This window comes from Phyllostomus discolor, chromosome 4 (genome assembly GCF_004126475.2).
Source record: "Phyllostomus discolor isolate MPI-MPIP mPhyDis1 chromosome 4, mPhyDis1.pri.v3, whole genome shotgun sequence".
NCBI classification, from domain to species: Eukaryota; Metazoa; Chordata; class Mammalia; order Chiroptera; family Phyllostomidae; genus Phyllostomus; species Phyllostomus discolor.
In genome coordinates, this window is record NC_040906.2 from 158,639,616 (window position 1) to 158,659,682 (window position 20,067).

A 20,067-nucleotide genomic window follows, 5' to 3' on the forward strand; every position below is an offset into this window, starting at 1 on the left:
GAAGTTTCTACTCTAAAAGGGTCTGTGGTGCGTTTGGGCTGGACTAGACTTTCCTGCCTTCCCTGTCCCTGCAGGGTTCTTACCGCCTAGATTTCCTGAACTGAGACACTGACTGGTGACCCAGCCTTCTAGGGGCAGCTGCAACAGGTCCCTCGGATGCGCCAGGTCTGCTTGGGCACCTCCCACCAAGCTTTCTGCTCTCCACTACCACAGCCAGTAGGAGATGGAGAAGCAGCCTAATTCTCTATAATACGACCTCCAACCTGAGGGCTCTTCCTGCTGAAGAGTCAAGGGAAGAAGAAAAGGAAAGCTGTGCAGTTGGGAGCTGGATACCCCCAAACTCTGACCTCAGAAAAGGAAACCCTCAACTACCACCTCTCCCCATTTTGCACTGTATTCCTGAAACCTGGAAATGAAAATGGAAATTGTTTGATGTATGAGGAGACGTTATCTAATTAGGGCGTAAGAAATTTAATCTTTCCAGCGTGCAGGTCATATAATTAATGTTAATTTAACGCTCAAATTCTCAGTCATTAATTTTTATTCTCTTAAATGCAGTTTGGCAGGGGCCCCTGATCCATGGCAATGGATTTTACTGGATGTGAGAGCACACTTGGTCTTAGAAGTGACTCACCGCAGACCTCCCCGTCCCAATAACAAGCTCACATCATGTATGCATTATTAAGCCCCGTAATTGAACGGTCCATAGTTTGCATATCAGACTATTAAAATAATGTGTTTTGCTTTTCTCCGAACACGTATTGTTCAAGCCTCTGCGAATATGTGGCGATTCTGATGATTATCACCAAATTACCGCAAATGTTCTCTTCATTAACATGATTTCTTTCAAGCATTTTAAAAAATTTGAATATTATTATGAATTAAGGAACTTCTTACAGAGTTATATAAACTTTTTTAAGGGACTTGTCACTGGGAAGGAAAGGATATATTTGAATGGAGGAGGAAGAGAAATGCATTTCATGTGCCTTTCAAGTGGCTTTTCTCAAGTCAAATAAAAGTTTTCTCGCTAGTTTCTCAGGCAGCTTCTAAGCAAAAGGCAGAAAAAGGGGGAATGGGAGAGAGGAAGAGAGAAAGAATTTAAAAGTCACAGGAAAGTAAGAGAGAATTAATTTTTATAAGTCCTTACAATCCAGTCCTTTTTGATGTAGATAACTTCTCCCCATATATAAATAACTTTTTACCTGATCTAAAATAAACTAATATTCCCCCTTGAAAAGTACCAACTCAAATTTTTTGAAAGGTAACAGCTCGCAATTAACTAAATGTTGCTGTTCTCTCCCCCCAGTTATTCTGAGCCATACTGTTGGAGAAATTATAAGCCATAAAGAGCCTTTATTGTAACCTTCCCTTCACACACTGTTTTCAAAGTTGAATGGCAAGACATTAACAAAAAACTACTGCAAAATAAGAGTCTCTTGTAAATGTAGAAATTTGCATCCACGCCACTTTCTAGCAAAATTTCCTTTGAGTGATGTTTAAACTCGTAACAAACAGGTCATTCTGCCGCTGGTATTATCTCTCCTTCTGCGTCAAGAGTCGGCGCCCCGTGCAGGTCGCTGTCCTCCGACGGCGCTTCCACCACCTAAACGCGACATTCAGCCCCTCCCAGGATGTGTTTTCATCCATCGGGAAAGTTTCACGAGTTTGAGAAGGTTGTGAGTTTTTTCCCCTTAAAAAATGTAAAATACGGCGGAAAAAGTGTGGGAGTGTGGGGCTGGAAGCGAATGGAGAGAGAGCGAGAAGTGGCTGGTGCATCTGGCCGCTCCAGCAGTTCGTTCCCTGCGTGGCTGGACACCCCTCCCTTTGCTGGGTTCCAGGATCCGCTGGGCCCCTTCCTACAGCCCACAGTCTGCTCTCCGGGGAAGGGGTGCCAGGCCCTGGGAGGCACTTTTATTTTGGCTGAGAGGAGGGAACGCTGCTCCCAGGCCCAGGGGAGGCGAACTGAGCTCTTCTGTTTGGATTTCCCTCCTCTCTATAGCAACCAGCAGCATCAGGACAAAAATGCGCCCTCCCTGGACAATGGCCCGGCCTCCCGCTTCTCGCCCTCGTCTTCCTCCCCCAGAACGCAGCCAGGCCCTGCCTAGAAGCTCAGTAGCTCAGTGGCCGGGAACCGCTCCACCCCCTCCCCGCTGAGTTCCCTGGCAGTCCCTCGGGAGGTCAGGCCAGGGCTCGGGGGCGCCGCAAACGCTTCTCCCTACCGAGCTTGATCCCCCATGTAGGCCGAGGCCGAGACACAGAACCTCCTGGCGGAGCTCGGGGGCTCCCACAGCGGAGTTCTCAGCGGGATTGTGTGAGTGGTTGGATGGCCCCGAGTGGCACAAATTTCAGCTAGCTTTTTTCAGGGTTAAAAAATAAATTGTTAGTATAATGCACAAAGCAGACCAGACCCTCTCCCCACCCCCACCTCCCACAAACACATTCGTGTAAATAATATAAGCATCCTAAACCAAGGTCCTAGGCATGATCTCTGACTTTCTTTCACTCTCCCAAGGTTAATTAAGTTCCCTTCCACGAACTGAGCTCCGCGCCTATTCATTATTCTCTGCCTCTGACCTAGGGCGTTAATATGATCAGGCCTGTGACTTGGCCGTGTCCTATTTTCCTATTTTGCATTTAATGCTAGGACCCGGCTGCCCTAGATTACCATCGAAAACTCGCAGGAAAGGCAAGAGGAGTGAGCTGGTTTCATTGCTTCATCCTGCCTAAGGCTTCCTATTTCTTCATCTTCTTCCCGACAATGTCAGTCTCTACATTCCCAGGACCCATATTCTGGAAATCTGTCTTTTAAAAAATAGTCATCTCTAACTTCATTAAGTCCAAAGGTGCCTAGAATGACAATTCTGAAACTCAGAGACCTAGCAGAAGGTCCCGGCCCACAGCCATTACCGCTGTGGTTAACTGTGCTCAAGAAAATCTTTGCCGGGGTGCACCACCCCTCCTCCCGCGCTGGCTGCTGTCCCCAGAACACTCATCACACAATTGTGAAGTGCACTCGTTCACTTTAGAAGAAAATTTACATTCATGCTCTGTGCAGCTGGAAGAAGGAATCTAAAGTTCAACCTCGACCAAATGCAGCCTTGTTTCCTCCAGTGATGGAAACCCAGATCCAGCCCTTGGCCACCGCACCAATAGCTGAGGACGCCCTTCCCCCGCGTCTGTGCTCAGGTGTTTGCTGTTGCTCCCTGCTCCTCGCCTTCCGCTACTTAGATTGCTCCCGAAGATAAGAGAGGGAAGGGACTGCGGCAAGGGCTTCATCTCAGTACACTTCCAAATGCTTTAGAGCTAAGGTGGTTTCTGTTGAAATCACTTTAATTTATAAAAGAGTTTTCATTCCCTCCTGGTGGCCAGCCATCCACCTGCTTTGAGGCGGGGTAGGGGAATTGGGGTAGGGAGGGACACCTTCAGGCTCCATTGTTAGGAAGTCATTTAACTGTTATTCCTTTGAAAACGAATTTTCAGGAAGGGAACTAGGAGCCACCAATCGCCTCATGTCCTGTTCCTGATATTTCAATATAAACAAGATGTATTAACTCCAAATAGAATTTATCTTGCACATTGATGAAATGTGTCCTTTATGCTTTCTTCCCCATAAGGCCTCATATTCACCACTCAGAATTTAACAGGCTTCCTTTGATAAATTACTCAAAGTAATCCCTGAAACAGCTAGACTGCCTGAGTGATATGGTTTTAGAAGTCTTCATGCCTTGCCTGCCCATAAAATATTCACTTTTGGACTACAAAGGTGGGATCATTTTTAATGATGAGATTCAGAACTGGAATAAAAAGGGAAAGAGATTAGTATCCATGAATTCAAATAATTTCATTTTAAACACTCAACTTAGAACATTATATCTCACTGGTTTACACAGCAGTGAAGATAAAATAGAATCATCTATATGTGAGATGTGGACAAACAGAATTGCCAAACATATGAAGAATGGTAGTTTTAACTTTCAGAAAACTTTTCCTTCTTCAAGACCACTTATAAAATGGAAACAGAAGCATGTTTAGAAACTTGTAAATTATATGATTAGATAGTAACATATAAATCTATGTGGGATTTTTTTAATCCAGGAGACAATATGCTGCTACATCAAGATGTTAATTTCTGTCCCTTTTAAAGGTAAATGTTGATTGTGTCCTCACAAGAACTGGCAACTTGGAATAGCATTTTCCATGCTTCTTATAAATGCATCCCAAGCCTGCAGTTCTTGAAGCTTTAAGGAGGTTTTTATTAAGGCAGCCGGCTGCCTCTTTGTGTGGATTGGCTGTTTAAAGCTGCAGCTCTGAAGTGGGAGCCTCAGTTTTGACATTCTGTAGGCCCTTAGCAAAGAAGTTCCATTTAAATATGGGGGAGCTCTCCACCAAATCAGACAGCCTCTGGGGCCTCACAGGGAAGAAAACAGCATGGAAATGAATGGCCAGGACTAGGCAAAAGATGGAATAGGATGATAAGGAGAAGGGATTCAAGCCATCCTCCTTCAAGGTAGATACATTTAAAAGAAAACACCAATTTTACCCATTTAAACCAGGTGCCACCTCCTAACAAAATTTCCTTTGTTTCTCTGTTTCTATTATTATAGGAATACATAGATAATAAACTAAGATCTGTCAAATGACTACTATCTCACCTCTGTTCCAATAACCATGTTCTTTCAGCTCAATGTATGGTGGTTTTTCTGTTGACTCCTGGTATATAGAAATAAATAAATGACATTTACACATGGTGTGAGTGTGTTTGCTAGATGAATGAGTTAATAAACTAGAGTTTGATTTGGAGTGCAGGGACTGGTCCTATTGGTGTTACTCAGGTGAAGACTTCGGAGGCCGTGGGTGAAGGTGCAGGGGCCTACTAAGACAGGGCTGCCTCACTCTTTCCAGGAGTGTTACAATGTGAGGATAAATAAGGGTCTTTTGAATTAAGCTCGGATTAGCTGAGCTGTTTCCTCTGCATGGGCACCAGGGCAGGGGGGAATTCTCACCACTTCTTCATAGGATCAGGATACTGATTGAGTAAAGAGAGAGACCTTCCTCCGGACCTAAGGGAAGGGAATGGCCTGGTACCCTTGTCAGCAATTTCCCTCTGGTGCCTTGCGTTTATTCTTGAGGAAGGGGCCTAGGGGACTCCCCCCGCCCAACTCCCCACCCCCGCTGTCCACCCCGAGGCAGCGAGGCCTGCACCAGCCGAAACGTCTATTCTTCCATTGTCCTAGAAAGTGATCTCCGGGAGCTGTGCTGGAGTGAGGGAGACATCGAGACACCTTGTCAGTTCAAAGCATTTTAGGGTTGTTTGAAATCCTCTCCACGTCAACGTAAGCAGCCTCTGTATTTGAACAGCTGCTTTGAACTGTGAAAGGGAATGAGCTGAATCAAAACCTGGAGGTGTCTCCCAGAGACACCTTCAACGCGCTTTTCTGCAAGTGGAAAAGGACTCTGCCCTAGCGGGGTCAAAAGCACAGAAAGGCACAAGCGACGGAGGGGGTGGGGTGGGGGGAGAGGAACAGAGAAGCCCCCAACTGGAGCTAAAACCCAGGTTTCCGAAGCCCCAGGGAGACGCTGCGCGGACAAGCAGACAGGAAGCCGAGGCTATTCTGAACTCGGCAGTTCGCGCCACCCGGGCCTCGGGCAAAGAGCTGGGAGGCAAGGGTGGTTGATGGCGGAGGGGGGGGGGGGCGGCGGGGGAGGGGGCGGTTGTACGCGGAGCCACTGTGCGCGCCCAGCCTTGCCCTCCCGGTGATTGGCCCGGCTCTGGGGGTGTGGGGTGGGATGAGGAGGCTGAGGCCCAGGGGTAGAGCATTGCTTTGTGTACTCCCAAGGATTTATTGGGTGTGTTAATCCCCTAGAACTACCAGAGCTTACCCGGTTGGGAACGTTTCGACTCCGTCGTCTACAAGTAAAAAGAGGCGGGGGTGGGGGTGGAGTGGAGACCCGAGACGTCAACGTAGATCTCGCAGCAGTAATCGCCACTGAAGTCCCATTGCAGACAGGAAGTTTTGATGTACTCGTGCAGCTTATTTTTGCCCACCCCCACCTACACATAACAGCGCCCTAAACTCGGAGTTGGGGGCGGGGAAAGGAAGAAAGAGAGAGGGTGGGGGGAGACTTTTAAACTGACTCCAAGCCCAGCTGCTTCGCTTCCCTCAGAGATGCGTCTGGAAACCTTTTTCTTTGCTGGAGTGTATCACCCCATGGGCTGCAAAGGGACTTGTCCCTAGAGAAATGTGAAATCAAATCCAGAGAAATGCAGACACCTGCCCCGAAGCGTTGGGGGTGGGGAGCTGCTGAGTATCCCAACACGATCCTTCCCGACGGCTGGATTCACCCATCTGTGAGGGCTTAAAGTCTCCAAGTCCGAGGTCAGGAGGGAAGAGGAGAAGCCGTAGGGGTAGGGGGCGAGAGGGGCGCAGTGGACTACAAAAGGCCTGTGTGCTCCCAAAGACCCAGGGGAGCCGCGCCCGGAGTTTGGGACTCAAGGCTGCTGCCAGGAGGAGGAGGTCCTGCCCGCCGCCCAGACTCTTCGCTCCTGGTTGAGGAGCCGTGGGGGCCAGCCAAGAAGTCTGTGCTCTCCAAGGCTCGGACTTTCTCCTTTTTCCCTCCCCCCGAGCTGGGCAAAGTTACGGGATTCTTAGCAGCCATCAGGCGCTCGGCCAGAGTGGCTCCGCGCTTGCGCTGGGATCAGGCACAACACTGTGTGTGTCCTCTCCTCGCCGCGCGGGTGCGCGCGTGGGGGGATGTAGGTCCGTCCCGCTGGCAGCCTGTGGGCTCGACCCTCCCCTAACCATTTTGCTCTCTCCCACACACACGCTCATAAACACAGGGCACGTGGAAATTCTCAGCCAAAGCGCCTTGCCCTGGCGGGTGCTCAATGTAGTGATTTATAAACAGCTCAGCCACTCCCCAAAGAGCTTCGCTCCTCGTTAGTCATGATGAATTCTCTGGCCCGCTCTACTTTGGTGTCTAGATTAAGATACTCAGAAGCCCCAAAATGCTCCCCTTGAGCGTTGATTTGGCTTCCTTCACAAACCCACGACTGCCAGCAGCGCCAACGTTAGAGCTACAACGCGCGAGGCCAAGGGTGAACTTGGGGAACGCAGTCAAGTTCCTTGGGGTCTTTTTGCCCTTTCCCGCAGCAACCTGTGATTCTCTTCAAAGTATATGCGCCGGTAAGCTTGGCCCGTGCTTCAGCCGGGTCCACTACCAGGCCTCTCCTAGCCAACTTGCAGGCTCCGAACTGCTGCAGGCATCTACCCCTGGGCGGCTAGGAAACTGACAGCGCGTCGCGCTCGCGCAGGGTGAAACGGCGCCGCCGGTGCACCGTCCTGCAGTCTCGCTGTGGAGTTCACGGCTGAAGACTAAGTAGGCAGCTACGCCAGAGAGCGCCTGAGAGCTGAGTTAGATTAACCCCACCAACCGGCGTCCGCAGAAGTTACTGATTAGGAAAGTTCCCCTAGAATCAGCCCATCTTCCATCACACACTCTTCCTTTCCATCGAAGCAGCTAACGGGAAAGTTGCATAGAAGAGCACCAGGATCGCGAGGAAGCGCTCACACAGTCCTGGAAGCTCGGCTTCTCGGGGCTGTCCTTGGTTGCCTCCACTGCACCGGGAGGCTGAGCACTTCTTGCCAGTGCTCCTGTAGCCTCGCGTGAGGCAAAGGTCTGCGCGCAGTCTCCCAGTTTTCTGAACGAAAAACTGTGCGCGCGCCCTAGTGTGGGAATCTGACAGAGACTTTTAGAGTTTTGTTTTGCTTTCAGTCCGGCCCGTTGCGCTGTCAAAGCAGGCAACTCCGCGCCTTAACAGGAGTCTCTCATAAGCTGATGCACCGGCTGAGCCTGCCTCTCGTGGGGGCCTCTCGCGGAGGTGCTGGGAGACAATTGGGCCTGGCACCTAAAAGGAAGAGAGCCTGCGCTGGCGTCGAGGCGGAGGGGAAGAAGACCTTTATTGGGGGCAAAAGTGTCCGCACACCCTGGAGCAAGAAGCACGTGTGCACTGATAATCTAGCCTTGGAGGGAAAGGAGTCTTCAACAGGGGGACAAGTCTCCTTCTGGCTCTCGGTTTAAGAGACGCTGATCTATGTGTGTCCCAAGGTGAATAAAAATCGGACGCCTCCTAGGTGGGTGCTACTCAGCCTTTCTCTTCCTCTCTCCATCTTTACCATCCTCACCACCACCACCCTCCACCCTCCCCACCCCTATAAGGGAAAGGAGGTAGACCGACAACCCTCACCCACCCACCCAAGTCTTCCAAGTGGCTGTGAACGGTAGTGCGCGGGGGGCCGGCCCGGGCCTCCAGGCCCCCAGCCCCCTCCCAGCACATCGGCTAAGGAGACAGATGGGGGGCGGGGCCCTTCAGGGCTGGTCTGAGGAGGCCGGGGGTGGGGGAGAAGGGGAGGTGAGATCTAAGAGAATCTGAATCGGGTGGCGAGGGGGCACCGGAGGAGGGCTAGGAGGACTGCGCGCCCGGGGGAAAGAGGAGGGGCAGCTCTGCGCCAATCGGTGGCGCCGGCCTGGGAGGTTGCTAGTGGTATCCACGTAAATCAAAGGGCGCGGAGCCAATGGGAGGGGGCGGAGGGGGCGGGGCCCAGGCGCGTGCCGCTGCAAGCCGGCTCTGCCAAGAGAGCGGGAGAGAGCTGGAGAGAACCGGGAGAGGGGGGAGCGCAGAGCTAGTCTGAGAGTGAGCGAAGCAAGAAGGAGGGAGAGGAGGAGAAAGAGAGCGAGGGCGGGCGAGAGGCGGCGGCGGCAGCAGCAGCAGTAATAGAAGGAGCAGCAACAGAAGGCGTCGGAGCGGGCGTCGGAGCTGCCCGCTGGGGGAAAGGTAGAGGAGACAGCGAGCGAGCGTGGAGAGGAGCCCGAGGCGAAAAAGTAACTGTCAAATGCGCGGCTCCTTTAACCAGAGCGCTCAGTCCGGCTCTGAGAGTCATGGCGACCGCAGCGTCTAACCATTACAGCCTGCTCACCTCCAGCGCTTCCATCGTGCACGCCGAGCCGCCGGGCGGCATGCAGCAGGGCGCGGGGGGCTACCGCGAGGCGCAGAGCCTGGTGCAGGGGGACTACGGCGCGCTGCAGAGCAATGGGCACCCGCTCAGCCACGCTCACCAGTGGATCACCGCTCTGTCCCACGGCGGCGGTGGCGGGGGCGGTGGCGGCGGGGGCGGGGGCGGTGGAGGGGGCGGCGGAGGCGGCGACGGCTCCCCGTGGTCCACAAGCCCCTTGGGCCAGCCGGACATCAAGCCCTCGGTTGTGGTCCAGCAGGGCGGCCGCGGGGACGAGCTGCACGGGCCAGGCGCCCTGCAGCAGCAGCAGCACCAGCAGCAACAGCAGCAGCAACAGCAGCAGCAACAACAACAACAGCAGCAACAACAGCAGCGGCCACCGCATCTGGTGCACCACGCCGCCAACCACCACCCGGGGCCCGGGGCATGGCGGAGTGCGGCGGCTGCGGCGCACCTCCCGCCCTCCATGGGTGCGTCCAACGGCGGCTTGCTCTACTCCCAGCCCAGCTTCACCGTGAACGGCATGCTGGGCGCCGGCGGGCAGCCGGCGGGGCTGCACCACCACGGCCTGCGGGACGCGCACGAGGAGCCGCACCACGCAGACCACCACCCGCACCCGCACTCACATCCGCACCAGCAGCCGCCACCGCCGCCGCCCCCGCAGGGCCCGCCGGGCCACCCTGGCGCGCACCACGACCCGCACTCGGACGAGGACACGCCGACCTCGGATGACCTGGAGCAGTTCGCCAAGCAGTTCAAGCAGCGGCGGATCAAATTGGGATTTACCCAAGCAGACGTGGGGCTGGCGCTGGGCACCCTGTATGGCAACGTGTTCTCGCAGACCACTATCTGCAGGTTCGAGGCCCTGCAGCTGAGCTTCAAGAACATGTGCAAGCTGAAGCCTTTGTTGAACAAGTGGTTGGAGGAGGCGGACTCGTCCTCGGGCAGCCCCACCAGCATAGACAAGATCGCAGCGCAGGGGCGCAAGCGGAAAAAGCGGACATCCATCGAGGTGAGCGTCAAGGGGGCTCTGGAGAGCCATTTCCTCAAATGCCCCAAGCCCTCGGCCCAGGAGATCACCTCCCTCGCGGACAGCTTACAGCTGGAGAAGGAGGTGGTGAGAGTTTGGTTTTGTAACAGGAGACAGAAAGAGAAAAGGATGACCCCTCCCGGAGGGACTCTGCCAGGCGCCGAGGATGTGTACGGGGGGAGTAGGGACACACCACCACACCACGGGGTGCAGACGCCCGTCCAGTGAACTCGAGCAGGGGGAGGGGCAGAGCGTGAGGCTCCCCCTCCCCTTCGGTCCTCCGCCCTTTCCTGGCCCCCTTGTTCCCTCTCTAACTTCTGATTGTTCTTTTATTTTTAATTATTATTTCCCCGTCCCTTAAAAAGAAAAAAATAAGGAAAGCAACTAAGGCACTGGACTATCCTTTAAACGGTAGCAGGTGTAATGATGTGTTTTGACCTTTACAGGCTAGTACCCAGGCAATGGAGTGGAGTGTCTCATAGAGTGAGGAGAGAATGCAAGAGAGAGTGTGTGCGTGTATGAGAGAGAGAAAGAGAGAGAGAGGGAGAACTGCGATAAATACTTGGCAAAACTAAATAAATTACCAAAAAAAAAATCCACCAAGCCGTGATAAACACAAAACACAGCTTCCTAATGCTCAGAGTTGGCACATGCTGCTGTGTTTACTTAATGGGATCCCCATCAGGAAAGAGGAAAAAATACACACGTTCTTTGATGTAGGCAAAATCTAACCACAGAAATTTGCACTGCAAGAAAATTGAAGTTTACATGAACAAATTCATGAACACATTTTTCCCTCCCGCCGTTAATTTTGAAATTGCCGGGATTTGAGTTCTGTTTTGTTTTATTCAGAGGAGAGGGTTGAAGCCAGCTCTTGGCCACTTTCCATTTCTAACGTTCTTGTGTGGCCACTTGTTCTTCTCACTGTGTGTGAACTCCCGTTATCTCCAGACCCCCTATCCTCCCTCACATTGGTGCAACTTTTTATCTGCTCCTTTTACCAAAGCAAAACGATTGGCTTCATACAAAATAATTAATTCTCTGCTTTCAGGAAATGTGCATGGTCACCCTCTGTAACCAAGGTGAGAATCCAGTTTGGAATATAAAAATGAGAGTCAAGCACTGGTTTTTGTTACCAGGCACAAAGTAAACTTCATTTTCAGGCAGTGTTTCTGGGGGAGCTTGCAGAGGGGAGAAAAAGAAAAAAAAACTGATAATGAGTAACCGATTGCTTCATTTTATCAAGCGGGCCCATTGTGAAAGAGCTCAGAGACTATGTGGAGGTTAAATATATTTTCAGAGTTGTCCAACAGAAAGAAAGTGGCATTTTGAAGAAATCTAGGGAAATATATGTCTTCAGACACCCCCTGTATAGTTCTCTGCCTTCAATTTTAATAACTTCTCTTAGGAGGAATTATTTGTGCTGACAGCAGCAGTTAAACTTTGTTCCTGTAATAGCTTCTTTAAGAAAAAAAATATAAAGAAAATGATCTGGGAACTTAATGGTGTATGCCTAGACTGTGTTTCTTAGCACACAAATACCCACATGCATACAGAGAATATTTCCACTCTAGACTGGTTTTGTTTTCACTAGCTTATTTGTTTATCAAATTATATTTAAGGTCCCACACCCTCTTCTCCAATCATTTATTACAGAAAATACCAGTTTGACCTGGACAGCTCTCCCCGCTTTCATTAAGGAAGCCAAATGAAATGGGGAAATACGCTATTTTCAATCCTTCCTGTTCTCCCTTTGTTAATAGATTTAAGTGCGTTTTTTGACCTTATCTTGATGGAAAATGGTTAATTCCCATAACAAAAGAATCTACTGGGAAATGAAGGTGAAAATACCTGTAACTGTATTGAAAATAAATGCCATTAAACTGTGATCAGTTAAAATATTTAAAAATAATCAGCACAAAAGGGCGCTAAAAGGGAAAACACTTTTTATTAATCTTAAAAGATCGGGGCTTTTTCTGGTTAGATATTAGGTAAATTTTTATTTAAAAAAAATTAAATCTCAACACCATACAATTATGGTTCAGCATCAGATTAGCATTGCACTCAGTAGTTAAGGTTTTAGGAACTATGCTTTATATTGTCTTTTCAAACACCAGTGATTGTTTCATTTTCAATGTTTTTGCAAGATAAATGATGACTTCTAATGGGCATATTTATTTGCCTGTATTTCATTTCCCCCAATGAATGTCATAAGGAGATGGGCACGGAGCTGCTTGGGGTGCATCACACTGCTTGTTCCTGAGGTGTGGGGACAGGCCTTTAGTGAAGCAATCCGGAGCAGGGCAAATAGCCAAGGGTAAGGGGAGGAAATGAATTTTCAGATTCTTATTACCAAGTGGGTAAGGTTAGAAGCTGGAGTTCAGGGGATGTGTCCATAGCTCCTCTAACTCTCAGAGGTTTATTAAAATGAAAGTTACCACTGAACCTTACCACTATGTATATATGTTTAATATCTGTCTTTTGAAATGCAGAAATAGTTTAAATGTTTCTTTGTTTATTTTTCTTTTTTTAATGCTACCCAGGGAAATATTTTCATATCATTTTTAAGTGGCCTGCCTCAATGTATATTTATTTCTTTTAAAGCAAAAAGGTTCTGGAAATTGTTTTTCTGTAGCTTTAAATGAGTAGGTGAGCAAAATCTATATGGGATGTAATTTTTTTGTTCAGTCTCTTTAAAAATACTTTGTTTTGGTACATTTGGTTGTGCTTGTGGGGAAAATAAAAACACAGAGATCCTTATATATTTATGTTAAAGTAATATTTTATTATCTACATAAAACAGAAATGCACAATACCTTCATAGTTTGTTCTAATTATTGAAATATCTTTATTTTATTTTAAAGTAGTGCCAAGTTTTGAGAGAGGAAAACCCTAGACCTTACACTGACTGAGTTGAGTTGTATGTAAAGTACTTCCCTTTCTTTATACTTCATGAAGTTTTGGAATAAATTTTATGCATATACTGCTAGGTTTCACACTGATAACTTTCAGAGGCTTTTTTAAAGAAGTGAGACTACTGTTCTGATTCACTTTTATTTGGAAAAAAAAATCAATCCCAAACCATTCAGCTACTATGCCTAAAGCATTAAATTGAAATGGTCATTGGGTTTGAGCTTCAATTTGTTTGCCATTTCATAGTCTGACAAAGAGATGTTTGTGCCTCTAAATACATGCAGATATCGCTGCATCTTCTTTCCAGGTTAGCTGTACCTTACCCGATTTCACTTTTTTGGAGAATGTCAATGGAACTAGATGGACTTTAATCTTTACCCACATCTCCTCACACAATTTGGGGTCTACAGAAAAGCAAGACTTAGTTAAGGAAATTAATCTTTTTAGTAATTTACAAATATCTTTCAACAAAGAAAAGCTCTGACAATATACAGTGTGTGTGTTTATCAAGTGGTTGAGGTAGGTCCTATATGTTATTCCTGTTAGGTTTACAGGAAAAGGTGGATTTTGCAATGGATTATACAATACTGTCTGTTTCTCATCAGGCAAGCAAACAGCCTCTAAAACAAGAAAAGAAATGTACTGAGCTCTCAAGACTGTGGTGCGAATAACAGATTGTTTCTGATAGTCAGAGATGAGCATTATCAAAATCAGTTTTAAGGTGAGTGAGAAATCCAAACAGTGTTGGGTTAGTTTACAAGTTTGCTGATGTACTTAAAGTCCTCCTTGGAACATTGATTTTAGTATAAATGTTTATTTTGAAAGGTAGTTTTTGGGGTTATTACACCTGATCATCTTTTCTAACTCCTAGTCAATATTACACAGGTCCCAAACAGATTCAGCCAAATGATCTTATCAATAGCCTGAACTCGAAGTGACAGAAAGAAGAAGTGTTTTGTGACCACAGACATGCTGATAGGTAAAATGTTTAAGCTGGGTATAGATTTGAGTTCTGGGTCAATAACCTCCTCCATTGTAGGCAGAAAACAAGCAGCATCTGCCCTCTGCAGGGCATTTTAGTGGACCTTGAGAAGGCGTTTTTGTTCTTAGCCACAGGGGCTACTGACTGGAAACCATCACGTGTTAAATGGACGCACCATGGTTTTGACCCATGCTTGCTGTTCAGTTCTAATGCTACTCAGGCAGTTTCCGTGCCATTTGGGGGGATGTGTTACATGCCAAGGTGAAAAACTCCATCGCTGCCACTGGAAGAAATTGTGGGAAGTCATCCCTAAAATGTGGGCTAGACACAATGACATACTCTTTCTTTTCCCTAAAGACAATAATGCAGAAGACAGCCATCCTGAAAGAGCTTCTGTGTTTCCTCAAAATATGTCACTTTTTAAATTTATGGTGTGAGATGAGGGAGAAAAGATCGTGTGGGAGAGTTATGCGAAGGTCAGATGAAGGGAATGGCCACAAATAATATTATGCTTGGCACCTCTAAACACCCTCTGTTCCCACGAAGTTACCTCCTTTACATTTCAGATGCAGCAACAAAAGCACTCCTCTCCTTGCCCTCCTGCTCCTGCCAGTGGGAGCCACACACTGGCTGGCAAAGGTTTTCTGGTAAAATGGCTTTAATAAAGACACTCATCTTTCTACTTTTTTTCTCCAAAGGCAACTAATAAAGTGATGCATCAATGACAATGGGGGGAATGGCATATGAGTGCACTGGTTACCTGCACAAGTAGGTCTATATGTTGCATTAATTTGCCTTTCATTTGCCTTACTTTGGAAGCAGCTCAGGAGTGCTGGGCTGCTGGGTGAGAGAAATTATCTTTTTATCACTGGTCTCTGTGATTTGTCTTTGTTGATTTTTCAATCAGTTTGTACAACTCTGTTCTAGATTCTATTGAATTCCTAGACAAGTTAAAGAATGAGGTAAAGAATGGAGCTTGTACTGAAAAAGTAAGAAGGATGGTGAAGTGAGGGTCAAAGGTAAAAGTGTTTCTTTGGGTCTGCTTGTATATTTCAGTGAGGCAAAAGGGACAGTGTCCATTTAAAATAAAAGAAAAAGATGCATCTTTAAGTACTGGAAATGAAACTTGACAATAAGACTAAGTGAGATGTATGGTTAAATTTTATACAAACGTTTTCCCTTTTCAGGAAAGTTTACTTTTTTCAGTGACATATAATCTATTAACAGGGGGCAGTTGGTAGTAGGAGAGACCCAAGGCTGCTGGTTCCTATCCCCACCACTTGGTTCAGGATGGGAAATAATTCCAAACTGGCAGGTAGCAAAACAGAATAAACTTGTCCACCTTTGTAGAACTTGGGCCAGAGTTATTTCAATGCCCTCTTATCTAGATATGGGTACAGGAGTGCCAGAAAATGGCTTTTGTAATTTTCTTTAAGGCTTTGCTTAGTTATGGAGATAAAGAAACAATCAGAATATTTTCACATTGTTCTTGTATTTGGTGGGAAGCTAGTAAATTTGTTTCTTTTTTTTTTTAAAGAAAAAAGTTAATTAACTTTATCTGTAGTACTTTCCCTTTACCCTAATAACAACTCTGCTTGGCTTAGCCGTTAGAGGTTTTAGAAACAATATCATACCCCATCAAAACCACCCTGGCCTCCCTTATTGTTCCTAGAATTCTGGTTGTTGATAACATTAAGATGTATTTCTTTTTAAAAATGTCTGAAATGTTATTTAATACACCAGTAAAAGTGCATCTATATCTTAAAAGTTTATTCCTTCCACGTCTTTCTGAGTTTTTATAGCTCTTTGTCTGGGATTGGGGGGCGGGGGGTGGGGAGGACTTCCGTATGCAGTTCCTTCGTGAGAGCCTGGGCTCTGGAGTGGTCTGTAGCTAGCGGCAAACAGCTCTCTGCTCTCAGTCTGGGGAGCTGTCATCTAGAAAAAAAGAAGGAAATAAATGCCCCACAAAGATTCACTTGTCACTGATTTTAGAAAGGGGGGCTTTGGAGCCCCGTCTGAGCAATATGAAGGAGATTTTGATCGTTATAAATTGTGTGCGATTAACTCTCAGTGTGCAGAACACGGCAACAGAAACCTCGCTGTACAGTAAATTTGAATCTGCATCCTTTTTGATTTGGGGCATATATTTTTCCTCTCACCAACGTTTCTTCTGGGTTTGTTGTTTAAAAAAGAAGAAAAAATGTCATACACAAAAGAACATGGTGAGTTTGGCCAGAGAGTAGGAAAAAGAAAAAGTTCCTTGAGGGTTTGTAACACAAATTAGCCATTGTAAATCACTGGGTCCAGGCAAATCCTTGTAGAAAGTGTTGGGAGTTCTTTCCCTCCTCCTATTAAGAAATCTCATTCCGTCAGAGGAATTTTTGTGTTCCACAGCACATGATTCTGAAGAAAGGGACTTGGCATTACTAACTTTTTGTTTGTTTGCTCCCCTAACAAAATATTCCTTCGAAGTTGGTGAATCCCCTAGCCCAGGTGGTGGGTGAGTGTGCTGCGGGCGGCACCTGCACAGCGCTGGGCGCAAAGGGGGCGCCCCGGCGTGGCTATGCGCCCCCCACCCCCGGGAAGCCCCAGCCCCTGAAAGGAAGGCCCAGACCTTCCCGTCCGTCTCGCAGGGAGGGGAGAGGAGCGGGGCGGGACGCTGAACAGCCCCTGACTGTTTGCCAAGAACGCGGATTCTGGATTCTCCGTCGTTCCCGCGGCTAGCAAGCAGCCCTAATTCTTAGGGGGAAGTTCGACAGCCCCGACGTCTGTGGCCATTCCGTCACTTTCCCTCTCCAAGGAGACCCTGGAGGTGGGGGGAGGGTGTGGGCGAGTGGTGGGTTCACCCACTCGAGACTGAGGGGAGAGGTGGTGATTTGAAGGAGGGCAGATACCATGGGCATGGCCGCCACCCCTGGGGACGTCGCCGTGAGTTGGCGGGGCCTCGCTGGGGGCTCCTGTGACCAGGGCAGAGATGCACTTAAGGTGGCTGAGGGTCGAAGGTCCAGGAGCGACTGAATCTCCTAGCTTTCCGCCTGAGTGGCTCTTTCCTTTGACTGCAAAGTTAGGCCCCGGACGTTGCTTTCTGCATGAGAAAGGCAGCTATGGGAGAAGGTGCCCCAGTACGAGAGGGCAAAAGAGGCAACTCCGGGAAAACGGGAGGAAAAGGATCCGCTACCTGTGGTGTAATTTGACCTTTTTCTGACTGTTAGTTTGGGGATGGGGGATAGGGCTAAAGGTTGGGGAGGGCCAAGGATCCAGAGCTGGAAAGCGAAGTTCAGAAGCGTGTTTCCTTCAGCTCACACCCATCAAACTTCTGGCCACTCATGACCTCAGCGTCCGGCCTCCGGAGGAGAGGAACCTACTCTCCAAGCGCTGAAGCATGGAGGACAACGAACCTCGAAACCCTGGGCGACCGACCCGTCCCTGCTGGGCCTAAAATCGCTCTTATGTCAACACTGGAGGAAAGCCAGTTCCCCAGTGAAGGGAACCTGGGAGCCCCTCTGAACACCCCACCACGCCAAGTCAGAGCTGATGACAGCAAGCAGGGAGGGACCGCGCCCCAACACCCGAGACTTGGGGCTCCCAGCAGCCTGGGCACTAGCATTGCGGACAGGCACCCTCCCACCCATCTCTTCCGTCCAAGGCCCCTGGGAGGAGTGCCTGGTGGGAGGAAATCGATTCTTATAACCTTCGCCGGGAGTTCCAAGGTGGTCTCTTGCCTCCGGAGGAGGTGAGGCCCAGCGGGGGACAGAGGATCTTGGGGACTGGGGTGTGCATCTGGGCTACCAAGGCGGGAAGCTGGCTGAGGAGGGTGGGCAGGCGGCCAGGGGCAGAAGCAGGGGCTCTGCCGGGGCGCAGGTCTGCGCTGGCGTTGGGCCCGGCCTCCGCCCGGCGCGCCAGGCCTCCTGCTCACTCCCGCCGCGCCTGCCCGCGGCCACTCGCTCACCCGGCCCCGCGGCCAACCAGGGCAGCGACGCACGCAAACAAGGATGCTTCTATTTACTCGCCTCTGCCTGTGGATTTCTAAGACATTCAGCAGGCACAATCATTAAACTAATTTGTATTTGATTGTTTGGGCGGACGGAGGGTAGTTTTATTGCGCTAAGCATTCAAGCAGGCACGCATCGCTGATTACCAGTATACATTAAATAAAGTTGTTTGTACACATTGTCTTACCACATATAGGCAGAGGCTTATTATTCTAATTACTCTAATTAGTGCATTGAAATGTTTTCTACTTGATTTGAGGAGACAGTGATTAGTTCTATTACTTCTTTTAACTCGTATTTTATGGAAAACTGTTGGTGCATGTTCAAATTACTTTACTTGCCCCTGGAATATAACGCTGACCCAAACGCAGTGAACTGCATGGCCCTTGCGAGGCCCCAACTTTGATGTGGGCTTGGGCTTGGAAGAAGAGCCGGTTATTTATTTCCCTCCCGCCCGCGCGGCTGCGTCTCCCAGCTCCGGGCAGCCACCCCCACGCCTGCCTGGGCCCCAGACGCACGCCCTGCGATGGCCAAGTCCGAGCTGACGCAGATTCGAAACCTGCTCGGATGCCGCGTCGCTGGCCCGCTGCCCCGCTAGCTCCCCGGGTGCGATTACTTTTTTTTTTTAACGCCCTTAAGCATATTTTCTGTGAATCTGTTTCTTGAGCTTTAATGTTACTATTAATTGATAAGATCAGCTCATCAAACATACTATTTCGATAGGGAATTGTAATTAAAACCTTAATCCTGTTTGAGACTTTTTTTTCCTTTAAATTCCTTTTTCTTATGGAAGGGGTGCAAAGTTCACTATAAAAAGTATTATAACAGGGAGATTAATTCGTTATCTAAATAACAATCTTTGCTATTGATCCAACGTACTTTCCGCCACCTTTTGTGTTGGTCGGGGAGGCCCTTAAAAAGAATATGACAAAGCAGAAGATCTGAACTGCGCCCTGCAGACTCCGACCTACTGGGCCGAGCGAGGGGTCCGAGGCCCTCCACCCTTAAGCACAACCCGAGGAAGCTCCGGAGGTGGGTCTTGCCCTGATGGCGTTGCCCCCGGGAAGCGCCTTGCCTGGGCGCCTGGCCTCCTCTGCGCTCTTCTCCCCTGGCAAAAGGCGACCTGCTCAGTTTCTAGGTAAATATTCCACCGGTTTTGCTTTTACTGCTAATATTTAAACTCGGATTATCCCGTCTCTAAATGCACGTTCCTAACCTTTGCCGGCGGCTGGGATAAAATAAACCCTGGTGGGGCCCCGGCGTTCAGGCTCCCTGGTCGCGACCCACGCTTCCCGCCTCCCGCACCCTTCCAGCCCCGCCGCCGGCCCCCGCCCTCCGTCCTTGGCCGCCCGCTCAGCAAGCCGCTCAGGGATGAAATCAGCTCCTCCTGGCAGCTGAGGGCTGAGCATCCAGGGCGCTGGTATCTAGGGGAGGCCGCCCTTTACCCGCCTGAGGATTCCTCCAGGGCTGCAGATGGAATTGGGCGACCCGGCGGTGCCCAGGAGGAGAAAGAACCCGGCTTCCCAGAGGCAGCAGCCCCCAAACAGGGGTAGGGAGCGGGGAGGTTGGGCGGGGTAGCTGGTGTGCTTGTGGGAAGCAGATCCTCTCCAAATCCATCTCCCTTGCTCGCATGCCCCCTTTAAAAGAGTTCAGGGCCCCAGTCTGAGAAGCCCAAGAATTTCAGAAGCCAAGAGGAGCATCTATGCTCCTTGGTCAGCTCAGTGGTCGGAGCTTTTCTTCTTTTCTAAGAGCTTTCCGCCACTCAAACCCTCCTTTCCTTCTTACAAAGTCTTCTTCCTCCCTCCACGCACAGACTTGTTATGTAACAAAGTCTCCCAGTCGACTTTAACTGGAGAATAAAGAACACCCCAGCCCCACCCCTCCTTTCCTTTCCCTTCCCTCCCCCCCTTCTTCCCCCAGTACATCTGTTCCCCAGGACTTCTGTCCTGGCACCCAAGGCGGCCGCGGGCCTAAGCGGAGTAGAACTTTGGCGCCCCACAGTGGCGTCTGCTCAGAATTGCTCTTGATTTTACAGCCTAATCTGTTCAAATGTTTTGTTTCAGATCCAATTCTCCTGCCCCCTCCTCTTTTCCTCTCTCTCCTTCCTGTACATTTTTTCCCCCTTAACTCCTCCTAGAC

At 49.2% G+C, this 20,067-nt stretch overlaps 1 protein-coding gene across 1 annotated transcript; it reads left to right on the forward strand.

Annotated features, from left to right (window-relative positions):
- The first annotated feature begins 8,717 nt into the window (after positions 1 to 8,717).
- Positions 8,718 to 15,708, forward strand: POU3F2 (POU class 3 homeobox 2). Its single transcript, XM_028509743.2, has one exon. It carries the CDS (start codon positions 8,938 to 8,940, stop codon positions 10,267 to 10,269), a length of 1,332 nt encoding a protein of 443 aa, XP_028365544.1. The 5' UTR covers positions 8,718 to 8,937; the 3' UTR covers positions 10,270 to 15,708.
- Positions 15,709 to 20,067: the final 4,359 nt, after the last annotated feature.